The sequence below is a fragment of the Buceros rhinoceros genome, unplaced genomic scaffold, assembly GCF_000710305.1.
Source record: "Buceros rhinoceros silvestris isolate BGI_N320 unplaced genomic scaffold, ASM71030v1 scaffold32394, whole genome shotgun sequence".
NCBI classification, from domain to species: domain Eukaryota; kingdom Metazoa; phylum Chordata; class Aves; order Bucerotiformes; family Bucerotidae; genus Buceros; species Buceros rhinoceros.
The window spans coordinates 5978-18532 of record NW_010410544.1 but is presented as its reverse complement, the minus strand read 5'-3'; the positions used below and the strand labels follow the sequence as shown (position 1 = coordinate 18532).

The following is a 12555-nucleotide window of genomic DNA, read 5'->3' as shown; positions in this document are numbered from 1 at the left end:
GCTTGAGCAAGAGCTCGGGAGCAGGGCCAGCACAGCCTGCTTTGATTAGAAACATTTTCCTGATAAATTCTTACTGGAAATGTTAAAAATAATTTTCGAAATCCAGGCTGTTACAGCCAGTTCTTCAGACGTAACTCAGTCCTCACTGTGGGGCTCCTGCAGGTGGGGTGTTCCGGGGAGCTGAGCGCTGCCATTCTGATGCACAGCAAGCTTAGGGATGGACTGTTGGTGTTGTCTTGGCAGCGGTTTGAGCTGGGAGCCCCGTTCCCGTGCAGTGGAGCAGGTCCACCTGCGCTGCACCGAGGGTTCCCTGGAATGGATGTACCCAGCGCGAGCCCTTCGGGTCGTTCTGGAGCCCAACCTCTCCAGTGCCCGGCACACCACCGTCTGCATCAAGCCTGCCAGTGACTTCCAGGGTGCCAGCATCTACGTGGAGCGTGCTGGGCAGCTGCACCTGATGATTAGCGAGGCAGAAGCGGCTCAACCCCACCACGTGTCTTGCTTCAGTGCCCACACACCGCAACGAGTGGCCCTCTTCCTGCAGGCCAGCCCACAGAGGGACATCAGCCGCCGGACAGCCAGCTTCCAGTACGAGCTGCTGAGCAACCAGAGCGCCGCTGGCCCCAACTTCAAAAAGATGGCACTGGTTGAAGGTAAGAGCAGGGTCAGCCTTGGGGCTTTGCTGTTGGGGCAGATCTGAGGTAGTGTCTGCCGTTGACCCTGCCAGCGCATCCCTGGTGACAGATTTTTGGGCTGAGGGGTTTGTCATTGTAAGGGAGGTCCTCCTGCCAGCTCGGTGACTGCTCGGCGGGTGCAGTGTGTTCGGCTTTCCACCATCAGGGGTCTCTGCGTCAGCAGCCAGCTTGGTCCTGGGCTTATGCGCTGTGATCATGGGTGTCCCTAGACCCTGGCAGCACCATCACTGAGAACACCTGAGTGGGGTTGAAGAGCCTAAATCTGAAGAGATTTTAATTCCTCAAGAATCCAAGGCCTTAAGACAGTTGCTGGAAGCTAGAATGATCTTTTGAAAATGGGATTAAACATCTAAATCACTTGAAACTTTATTTGCTTTTCTTTCCTACTCTTACACCAACATAATCCTGCAGCTAATACCCAGAGCCCAGGAGAGCCAATCAACCCTGTGACCTGGTGTTGGACTCAACCTGGTGTAAAAGTCAGGAAGGATTCAGATGTGGCATGGGGTGTTTTCTTTATCACTAATATACTGAAACACTTCTGCTGTCACCCCACTTGGGTCAAAATTCGGCTACATCTGTGCTGGATTAGTAACGTTTCAGTAGGCAGTACCAGCACGTTCCTGGGCTGTGGAGCTGCACGTGGTCTGAAGTCATCATACCCCCCAGCACACGCATGTCTTTATTCTTGTCTTTTGTAATGCAGAAGTAATACAGAAGGATCTTCCCTTCTTTCTGTCAAAACAGAACCAAATTTGAAAGGCTGAAAAATGATGGAGGGCAGGTATGTGCCAGGTGCTGTGTTTTCTGCTGTATTTGTTCTTCGTGCGCTCCATCTGTCATTAAGGAATTACACGCTATCAGGCCCTGCTGTTGCCCAGTGACTCCTACAAATCCTCTGTGCTTATTTCTTTGTTTCGGTTGTATCTGCATAACAAGAATTTTGTTTTGCATCCGATCGTAGTGCTCTTTAAGCTCATAATTCTGCCTCGTTTTCCCTCGTAACTCACCAGTCCTTTAGCAGTGAGAGATAGTGCAGTATTGTAACTAACTAACTGCTCTTGCTTTCCAGCGATGTGCCGTCCTTGTGACAACGTGGAACTTCTTATGGCCATTTGCAGCAGTGATTTCGGTAAGCTGAGCAAAGGGAGGTTATTCCGCCTTTATTATGCATTGATTATTTGGATTTATTTGCTTCTTTTGTTAAAATAGTGGCATGACTGTACTCTGTAATCCAAGAAAGAAACTAGCTGCGTGAAAAAGAATTTGAATGGGGAGGTGGTGGAAATGAAACCTAGAAGGGAGAAGCTTTCTTTCCAGGACCTCGTCTCCTGCAGGCAGAGAGGTTACGATCTAAACCCGAGCTGAAAGCACTTTGCACAGGTGCTGCTGGTGCTCGCACGAAGCGAAGTCACAGGCGTGTAGGAGTATGCACACAAGTTGTATGTTTGGAATGTTCCTTTTAATTCCCTTCATCTGTTGGTTTTTTCCCCCCAGTGATGAATATACCCCCTCTCTCCTCTCACAATTTGCAGACTTCCAAGCTCTCTTTCTGCAGGGGTTGTGAGCTGTTTGTAGCTTAGCTAAGGGTTCCAGGCCATCTAAACTCCTTCAGTGACATACTGGTTATGTTTCATGCTTTATGAGAAAACACAGCAGCTAATATTTTGTAAGGTAAGAAATAATAAGAAACACATCAAACGATGGTACATTACGTTAAAAACCTTTCCCATTTTTTCTACTTAATAGTATAGCTTTTTTTTTTTTCTTTTTCTCTCTATCATGATTTGTTCGTTTTATTCCCATGATTTTGCATACGGAAAATTTGTACCTCTTTGGTAATGTCCAATAGCTAAAACCATAGCGCTGCCTCTCCGCGTGGCCACAAGTATATTGCTGTACATGAACCTACATAAAGAAACAAATCTATGAACTATATTTATCCCTACTCAATGTTTACAAAAGCCACCAAATCGCTGCTTTCCTACTAGGGGTTACCGTATGTCAAGGCTACTGATAAAACCAAGCGCCAGCCTCACTGTGCTAGTAAGAAAGGGAGTGTGGAGCATGCTTCCCTTAGAGCGCTCCTTAGCTGGTAATCGTGCTGCTGCTTCGAAATTAATTGATGCAACCCAGCCCGTTGTTTCTGCTTGATGAAGTTCCTGGTTCCCATGCGAGGCGCTGTCCCAGCGCTGCGAGACTGACAGATGCGGAGGCCCGGGCACACAATGGGGGCACTTACACTTAGAGCAGCAATAGACCAGAAGAAATGGCCCTTTGAACTGACTCTATTTATGGCCTGACTTCGTGCCCTAAGCTCACAAATCGCGATCATCAACTTTTTTGATTAGAGAAAATGGCTGCTAATGAAAGTGTAAATGACACCAGGAGTGAATAGGCGCTTTATGGTTCCCCTTCAAACGGAGGTCCTCAGTCAGTAGGCGGTGAGCAGCACCCGAGCAACTTGGAGCGCCCAGAACAAGTGCATTATAGCTTGTCAATAGACTTGACTGTATCTGATTCAAAGTGATCACACAAAGAGGGAGACTGAGCAGGGACATCTGTTACACAAAATTCTGGAGTCGCTTGGAATGGAATTAGATGAGGAAGTTCTCAGAAACTTCAGAAGTAAGCTTCTGCCTCTTGGGCTGTAGAGTTCTCTGCACCTGAATGAAAGAGCTTGTGGCAGAAGCATGGTTGTGATCCTGTTGCACTGGTAACCTCTCATTCGCTCAAGAGCTCTTGTCTCAAGTGGCAGAATGTTTATTTGTGAGCCTTCTCTGGGTATGGGATTCATTTAGTTAACAGAAGAATAATGGATTGCTTTGAAAAATGGGGTAGTGAGGCCGAGAAAGATGGATCAGGACAGCAAACACAGCCGAATGGGATGTTTCGTTCTCTGAACAGCTGATGCAAAGATTGCTTTCAGACAGAAAGGCTATGGCTATGCCTTCATCCCCAGAAATCAGCTGGGAGCAGCTGGGAAGAAGGAGGGGCATGTGTGCTGAGTGATTTTAAATAAGGCTTCAGACAAAGCCACTTTAAAAGTTCTGCATGTTGTTCATCAACTCTCAAAGTGTCTTTTGATTGATGGATGAATGCCATATTCTTTTGAGGAGTTAAAACCGCAAACCTCTATGTGAAAAACATCTAACAAGCCCTTATTTTTGCCAATCAAATCATATTCTAATTCTTCTCAGATCAAATTCTGTTACTGCTGTCAAAGGAAAAACTTCAGAGTCCCCTGGAGACAGGAAGGAGGTAGTCTGTGACAGTTGTTGTCTTGGAACATTGACTGAAATAAATGAACCCCTAAGTTGACCTCTTCCTGTGCTGCTTTTTATCCTTTACTGCTGCTTTGCTTTATCAAGCAAGTTTTTATCAAGCCTTTTCCTGAGGCGTAGCTGCTTTGGGTAGTCATAAAGCACGCTTCCAAGCACACGGCCTGTTAGCGTAGGGATCCTTTGTGCGAAGGGAACAGTGTAAGCTCAGAAATGTGTCCTCCCATAGGTGGTAGGGGTATGAACTGCCCAGCAAATCTGTTTCTCCAATTATTTCCTTCAGTGAGCCGCTAGTACCAGAACTACTTACCTGCTGCCCCATAACAAACTCCTGTCTTCTTCACGTCTAGTGGTGAAAGGATCTATCCGAAATGTTTCCCACGATTCAGAGAACCATGTGTCACAGGTTGATGTCGGCGTCCAAAAAGTCTACCGACAGAAAAACAGAATTTTCCAGCAGGATGAAGCGAGTGGTGAATGGCGAGGCCCCATACGAACCCTGCGGCAATGCAAGGTGAAGAAGGGAGGCGGAGATTTCCTCTTCACTGGCAATGAACACTTCGGAGAGGCTTGGCTGGGCTGCGCTCCTCGGTTTAAGGATTTCATGTACGTTTACCGGGCTGCCAGAGAAAGAGGAGCCAACCCATGCGAGTTTCAGCTCAACGACAGGAGTGACACTGGACTTGAGAGCTGAAAAATGCCAACGCGGTTTTTGGATGCTGAGTCTGAGGTAGAGTTAAAACCAAGGACTAAAGCTAACGATTTCACCAAAAGTCAGCCTGGAGAGTTTCCTGAACATAACGGCTCTGTGAGCCCTGCAAACTCTGACTTTTAATCTACGTTTGCATTAGTTGCATTAGCTTCTCCTTCTTCACGTCTTCTTTGCCTCACAAAGTAACTCTAAAAAAGGTTCAAATTTTTTTGTAGTTAGAGAACAGCTTGTGCTCAGTATTACAAAATTCCCTCTAAGATTTTTTTTGCTCTCTATACATACGTTGTTCTTTTTCTCTCGTTTTTTTTCTCTCCTCCCCCATCTCTACTTACTTCCCTTCTGAACGGCTCCCTTTTTTCCTGAAAAATGAACGCTAACTATTAGTCTTAGCCATAGTTACTAAACCTTCAGGCAGTTGGCAGGTTTGTGAGGTTTTTTGCTTTCTGCATGTTGGCAGAGTGAATGGCCAACCCTCTGGGGCAGAATCCCAACCAATGGCATCCTGCGGCGCTCTGTTCATTTCCGCAGAGTTAACAGCATCTGGTTTTGCTCCCCATGCAAACAGGCTAGTGAGGGACCTGCCCTTGAGCTAACAGGAGCACTAACACCGTATGAGGTGTTTGGGAAATGCATGGAAATAACCGGAAGGTTGGGTTGTAGCATTGTCTGCTGAGAAAGTCATATTTGGTGTTCACAGTTGTGGGCCCACAACCAGCTCTAGTTATTTAGTGCCCAACAAGAAAGGACCCGAATGAACTGGCTGTTGTGAAGTATTGGAGGATCGTCCTGGTTTTGTCTGGGGTGGGGTTAATTTTAGCTGGATTTAGGATGAGAATGATGTCAATAACACACCGACGGTTTAGTTGTTGCTGAGCAGCGTTTGCACTAAATCAAGGACTTTTCAACTTCTCATGCCCTGCCAGCGAGAAGGCTGGGGGGCACGAGAAGCTGGGAGGGGGCATAGCCACGATAGCTGACTCTAACTGGCCACAGGGATGTTCCAGACATTGTGACGCTGTGCCCAGTATATAAACCGGGGGGAAACTGGCTGGGGGCTGCTGCTCAGGAGCTGGCTGGGCATCGGTCAGCAAGTGGTGAGCGACTGCGTTGTGCATCACTTGTTTTGTGTATTCTAATTCTTTTATAATTATTATCATCATTATTACTATTTTCTTCTTTTTCTGTTCTATTAAACTGTCTTTATCTCAACCCATGATTTTTACTTTCCCCCCCGCCCCTACCCACCCCCCCCGCCCCAGTTCTCTCCCCCATCTCACTGGGTGGGGGGAGTGAGTGAGCAGGTGCCTGGTGCTTAGTTGCCAACTGGGGTTAAACCTCAACAAGGATGCACAGGGATAACCGGGTACTTGGGTTTTGAGTGCTGGAGATCAGTGCCACATTTGAGACTTGAAAGGCAGTGCTCTTCTCCAGTTGGTATTTGCACTGTAAATATGCTCTTTTAGTACAGATCAGAGGTACTACCTTGCTTCTTGTTTTGTGTGTTTGTACGTGTCAAACTTGTGTGAGGTTCTGCCTTTTAAAGGGACCCTAGCCATTCCTTATAGCATTAATGTCATAACGTTTGCTTTCATAGAGCATCAGCCCTTTGAAATAATGTGTTCTTTTTTAAGCAAATAAGTAGTTTAGCGAGTGAGTCGTTGAAAACCTAAAATAACTCGGTGTGAAGTGAAACAGCATACCTGAAAACCGCATATGAGCTGGTGATTTACTCCACAGCTCCTTGAACTTGTCAGCCTTGCAACAAGCAACCTGAAATCCTTGCAATTAGTGAGAAAAATGAAGAGCTTATTAGGGATCACGGATGTTGGATGTGTTAAATCTATTTGACCATAATCTAGTCTTTTCTTACGTTGAAAAACATTAGGGAATGTAAAACAAACACATACAAAATACAACAAACTCACCTCCTTGAAGTGCTGTGGAAGTAATTGAGGATCAAGAATTGCTTGATGGTATTTTCACCTAAATTATCTGTCTCTTTTCAATTAGCTTTTATTATTTTAATGGTGGCAGCTCCTACCCTTCCCTAGTGCTTTGGCTAGACTCAGATAATTGCCTCTATTTTATGTAAATGGAATTGTTACACCGTAAAATTATATACAAACGTGTCTACCACACAAAGTCCAATAAATGGTGTGAATAAACCCATTATTTTCAATGTAACGGCATCTGATAGCAGCCTGGGAAACACAGGGCTGACAGATGTGAGCCCATGACAAGGCCTGGAGAAAAACTGAATGAGGAGCACTCTGACAGACCACAATTAATTGACTTTTGAAATAAGTCCCCTTTTTTTTTTCCACAGTTCTACTTGGCTGAGCAAGATTCACAAATTGCTGTCTTGAACTTTTTAATGGGACAAAATAACCGCCCATGAAAGTCTAAATGACATGAACTTTGAATAGGACCATACAATGACCGCAGTGTGACATGTTTTTAACTGACACACTGATTATTTGAGAAGTAGCAGCCACTCAACTGAGAGGAAATCAGGAAGGAGGGAAGAGATGGGAGGGATTCAAAGAATGTTAAACACTAGCCAAATATGATTTGATTTTAGGAAAAGAAACAAGAATTAGGAAACATCCTGATCAACATTTTCATGTACGTTCCCAGAGAGTAAGATTGCCAGTCCAAGTCTGTTGTTCCTTTTGCGGTGAAAAAGTGATCACAAAGCTAAATCGAGAGGCAATTATGTTAGCAAGGAAGAAAACAGACCTTGTCTGAGTAGTGAGCACCCTGACATCTCTGGGGTTTCAGTACCTGCTCGAGACCCAGGCTCTAGTCTCAGTCAGGTTTATGCAGGCTCAAAATACCTACCTGCCTTTCTTTGGAAACTGAGACCGAACTCTGGAGACCTAATTGATCTCTTAATCCCAGGGACATCATGGAACAAGTAGGTAGTGAAGATGAGGATTTTTTTTTCTCCTACTACCTACCATGCTCATCAAGCAATACCATTGTCTCACTGGGATCTCTTCAGAGAGTTTATTCCCCAAAATGTGCATCGCTTGGAGAGCTTTAAGTAGAAAGACAATTTTTAACTTGTTTTGTGGGTGCCTTTGTTTCAGCTAGTTTTAGAAGTCTGGTAGGCCACCAGAACAGCTCCGTGTTAAGCTGCTTTCCACTGGCCACATGGAGACGCAGCAGCTTGCAAACCACAAGTCCTTTATTATGATCTCACTAAGTAACAGTAGGAATTATCACCCATTGCTGCTTCCAGACGTAACTTGAGCTGGCAGATGCTGGGCATCACCTAAGGTGTTTTTTAAACAATCCCCATCACATATACTGAGTCATTCATCTTCCTTCAGCTGATGTCCATGTTTTTTCTCACCCAAAAAGGTCTCTGGTTTCATTTAGTGGATAGGATGTTCCCCTCATCCTCAGCTGAGGTGCAGCATTACTGGTAAAGGGTGCACAGCTCAGCTGACAGAGATAGTTTAGGAGGGCATTCGACAGTTCAGAGGATACTAGGGCCTCTTCAGCTCTCCTCCTCATCTCTCTTCCCCAGGTCTTCTATAACTCTGTGAGTTACGCAGCAGAACTCCTGGTATTTGTACACTGAAGCACCTTTATTTCTGCCTTCCTTATTGATTGTTTCATCTCTGAGCACAGAACAAAAGATTTAGGGTTAGGGTTTACCATGAGTATTTATTGAATCCAAACTACATAATTAATTCACTTTACAGCTGAAAGATCAACAGGAGTTAACAGCTAGAACAGTTACAGGCACAGTCATAAAACAGATGGCACCAAACCGCTGGCTATGGCCCTGGCCAGGGTGTCTAGCTGACATACCTGTACGAAGTAACGAACCCGATACATACGGAAGTACATGGCTGATACATCAGTACAATCAACAGGTTTATAACAACGTAAGCATTTATTTTTCTAACTGCAGTATTTTACTGATATGTTTAATTGAAGAAAGGATTAAATTTAAACAGATTGATATAGTTTCAGTGGGCATTTCTCCATTTAGTTTCACTTGTACATTAATATGCAAATCATTCCACATCCTCATGGCTTTATCAACACCAGAATTAGTTCTTTTTCCAGACTGGATAAGTTGCATTTTTTAAAAGAAGCATAATTAAAACACATGGTTTGTTTAAAACCAGTACAGCTTTGATAGTTAATGGATGACTAAAAACAGTCTGGTTGTGCTGGAGAGGCTTTTGAACCATTATCTATCACATTTTTTTGCTAATGTTATATCACCCAAATGTTTCAATATATCCAAGATACATGTTTCGATATATGCAAGAAGCTAAGCAAAATAAGTTTTCCTAAGTGCAGTGATGCAGTAACATGTTTCTTATTTCATTGCAAATTAACAGAAACACATTCTAACATTTCTAGTTATTCATAGTACAAAAGAAAACAAAGAGGAGAGTCAGGAACACAGAAGCAGGCTTGTTCCACTGCCTGTGGTAATCATAACACCTCATGTGTTATGTACTGTTGGTCACACACCAATGACAATTTCAAGAATCCAACCTTGCCCAGCGTGGTGGAGTAGGAGCTCTTCCTTTGCTTGAGTACGACTCCAGACTATGGCTGAAGAAGCTCATAGACTTAGAAGGTAATATCAACACACCTTCAGAGTCAAGAAGCAAGCAATAGGAGATGTGGACTGCACAAACCTCTGGAGCACCTTTTGTCCCCGTGAACCAAGGGGACAGAGTACTCCTTCAGCATCCTCCTGAATGCATCTGCAGCCCTGTGGCACAACCAAGCAGCTAAAGGGACACGATTTCTCAGAGGAAACTGCTCTTGTCCCTCACTGCTGAAAAACTGGAAGTCCACAGGAAAAAAAAAAAGGTTTGCATTCTTTGCTGGCTCCTAGCAGGACACATCCTCCTTCTGCACCTTCTGAAGCGTTCTGCTTAGTTTGGTAGTTTTAGTGCTGACTGTGCCTTGGGAAGCTGAGACCCTTGAGATGGCACAACTTTTCCAAAGACAGCCATGGCACTGTAAGGTCCACCAGCAATTTCATATGGTATTCTGGCCAAAGAAATGGAAGTGTCTTACGAGATTTATGCTATCCTTGACAAAGTACTGAAAGTTTACAAACCAGTGAAAACAGAGACATCAAGCCTGAACTCATGCAAGTGCCTCTCTGAAGCACTTTGGCTACTGTGAAATGCAGTGAAAGGTTCTTCTGAGCCTTCAAACAATTCCCTTCCAAACTGCCAGCAGCAGCTTTGTGTTTTATTTCACAAGTCCCATAAGAGGGGGTTTCACAAAGCAAAGTCCAGGAAGTTTCTCCTGTGAGCTTCCCTGTTCTCCATGGGCTACTACAAGAAATAAAAGCTAGCATAGTAAACCCAGAGGCATCACCAAGATTCAGCCCCAACAACTATGAGATCCAAATACCTTGATTGCCTACTGATTGATTTAAAGTTCTAAGTGAGAAATGCAGATGCACAGATTCCTCTGTAGATGGCAAGTTCTTCTGAAGACATACCACAATTCAAAGCAAAGAACAGCAGGAGAACCAAAAATCCATCCCAGTGGGAATGGACATGTATTCTCCTTTGTGCTAGTTCCCTGTATGTTTCAAAAGACTCGCCTGTCTGCACCAGGCTTTGTGCAGAGGGGAAGCTGCATTTATTTTCTAGGTACCGTGCACACTGTCTTGAGACCCTTCAAATCAGAGTCCAGTAACGTGAGAAATCAGTACCTACCACCTGAACAACTGAAGATACACCAGCGGAGGACAGCTCGCCTCACAAAGAGGAAAAGCTTTGTGACAGGAGATCCTGCTTTAAGTGAACAGCATATTTATGGTCCCTGTGCAAAATACAAATTCACGCCCTGAACTCCTTAGCACACAGACAAAAAAAAAACATCCACTCAAGAGCCTTCAGTATGAAGAGATGAAGCATGTTCTGGGTCAGCATATGAGACAGAATGCTTCAACCTACAAACTACATTACTAGCGGGCACACACTGCTGCTCTGCAGGGCATCCTCCTGAAGACTCGCTGGCATATTCCCAGTCTCCGAGTTGATGTAATTTATTTCCTGGTGATTCTAACACCATTTATTATCCATCAACTCTAAGTCTCTGCATTTCCACTCTGATGAGATATATCATACTGGCTTTTATAACTTGGCATTGTAAGACCTGAACTTACTGATTTTAATTGTTCATTCTATACCATGGAGTCATACACTGAGAACACGTGTATTGCAAATCCTGACTATGAACAACAGCACATAGAGGAAAAGGCAACACTGAGACCTACCTCAAAGCCTGGAAACTGTATTTGTTAAGGAATTCTTCCTACTTGTTTCTCAAAGGGTCTACTGCTACCTGTGAATATTTAGACCTGAAAATTAAATCTCTGGATCCTTTACAGCAAACCACAAAAGCACCAGCTGCTACTGAAGATACTTAACAACGGTTTGTATCATACCTTTGCTTTTAGAGGAACAATCAAGGTCTCTGCAAAACCTTTCATTGTTTCTACTATGATCACCGTTTTACTAAATCACTATCAAAGGCTTTAGCAATTAAGACCAAAGAATCAGCAGACTTCCCGAACTGTTTAAAAGAGCTAACAATCAATCTTTGAGACTTTTTAGACTAAGACATACAAAGAGCTGCTGCAGGACTGGTTATCTGCATCTAAGCGCTTAGGTGAACTAAATTAAGATACGAGACCTTGCTCTTTCACTTGGCAGAGAGAGAGAACAGTGCCACTGGAAAATAACCAGAAGGCAGGGTACAAGGCTTCAGTAAACTGGGTTTTGAATTTATAGATCAAGTTATGCTTCTCCCCAACAGCCATGAAAATCACAAACCCCCCCTCGCAGTGGAGCAGCACACCAATCTTGGTAGTCTTCACATTGGGTAAGCACTTCTCAACATCGTTATGCCAGGAAGATATTTTGGAATTAAACCACTCAATACACCAAGAGCTGTTGTTCCTGCCAAGGCGGCTCTCTGGCCCCTGCCGACTCATGCTGCCGTAGCAGATGCCAATGCCACAGAAGCTGTTCTGCTGCACTTCCACTTCCCAGTAGTGGATGCCTCTCTTGAAGCACTGGAACCCCAGCACTTGAGGACAATCAGTGAAGCGCTGAGGGTGGTAGTTATAAGGCAGGGGGGTGTCTGAGACAGACATCTTGGTATATCCCTCAGACAGAATCACCTTGTTATGAGCTGTGTTGTAATCCAGCATGATATTTGCAGCATCTGCAATGACATGAATCATTTCAAGGTAGTGAAGAGCAAAGCACTGTTATTTATACTGTCCTGCCTAGGCACTTGTTCCTATGTGCGTGTATCTCCCTGCTCTGCTCTCCTCCACAGTGCAGGCAGTTCTCAGGGCCACAGTACAGCTCCTGGGTTAAACTGCAGCTCTGCGTTACACGGCAGGCAAATGGAGTGGAACGTGGTCATATTCCTTCCTGCATCCCCAGGGATTCCCTCACCATACACTGGCAGAAGAAGGGGATTGCTGATCTGGCAGTGAAAGGTACACCAGATTGTATCCCTCTGATACAGCATCTTAAACAAGCCATCATGGGCTTGCACAAAAGCCTGCATTTCATTTCAAAGAAAAATCCAGTGCATTACACTGCCTTTCTAGGCTACCCTAATGCAGTCATTTTGGGAGAAACCAAGGCCGTTACTGAGAAAACTTCATTTGCCTTTGTAAAGATACATGAACAGTGAAGATAAATTTGATTCATCTGAAAAAAGACCCACTTAGAACCCTCCCGCCCCTTTTCCTCCAAAAATTTCCTTCATTTGTAACAATGAGTTGATAACCCACAACCTAAGATGCACCGCCCCCCCCCCCCACCCACACCCATTTTTTTTTTTCACA

At 44.5% G+C, this 12555-nt stretch overlaps 2 protein-coding genes across 2 annotated transcripts in view; one reads left to right on the top strand and one right to left on the bottom strand.

The window, feature by feature from the left end:
* The first annotated feature begins 217 nt into the window (after positions 1–217).
* Positions 218–4670, top strand: LOC104493061 (meteorin-like protein). Its single transcript, XM_010135677.1, has 3 exons — positions 218–653; positions 1768–1827; positions 4327–4670. The coding sequence occupies exons 1-3, from the start codon at positions 218–220 to the stop codon at positions 4668–4670; spliced, it is 840 nt and encodes a 279-aa protein (XP_010133979.1).
* Positions 4671–11370: 6700 nt separating this feature from the next.
* Positions 11371–12555, bottom strand: part of TRIM25 (tripartite motif containing 25) — a gene marked incomplete at its 5' end in the record, with an annotated part of 7148 nt that continues 5963 nt past the window's right edge. The window contains one exon of the mRNA XM_010135676.1: positions 11371–11918. Coding sequence (XP_010133978.1) covers positions 11371–11918 — 548 coding nt within the window. The remainder of the gene's footprint in view (positions 11919–12555) is intronic.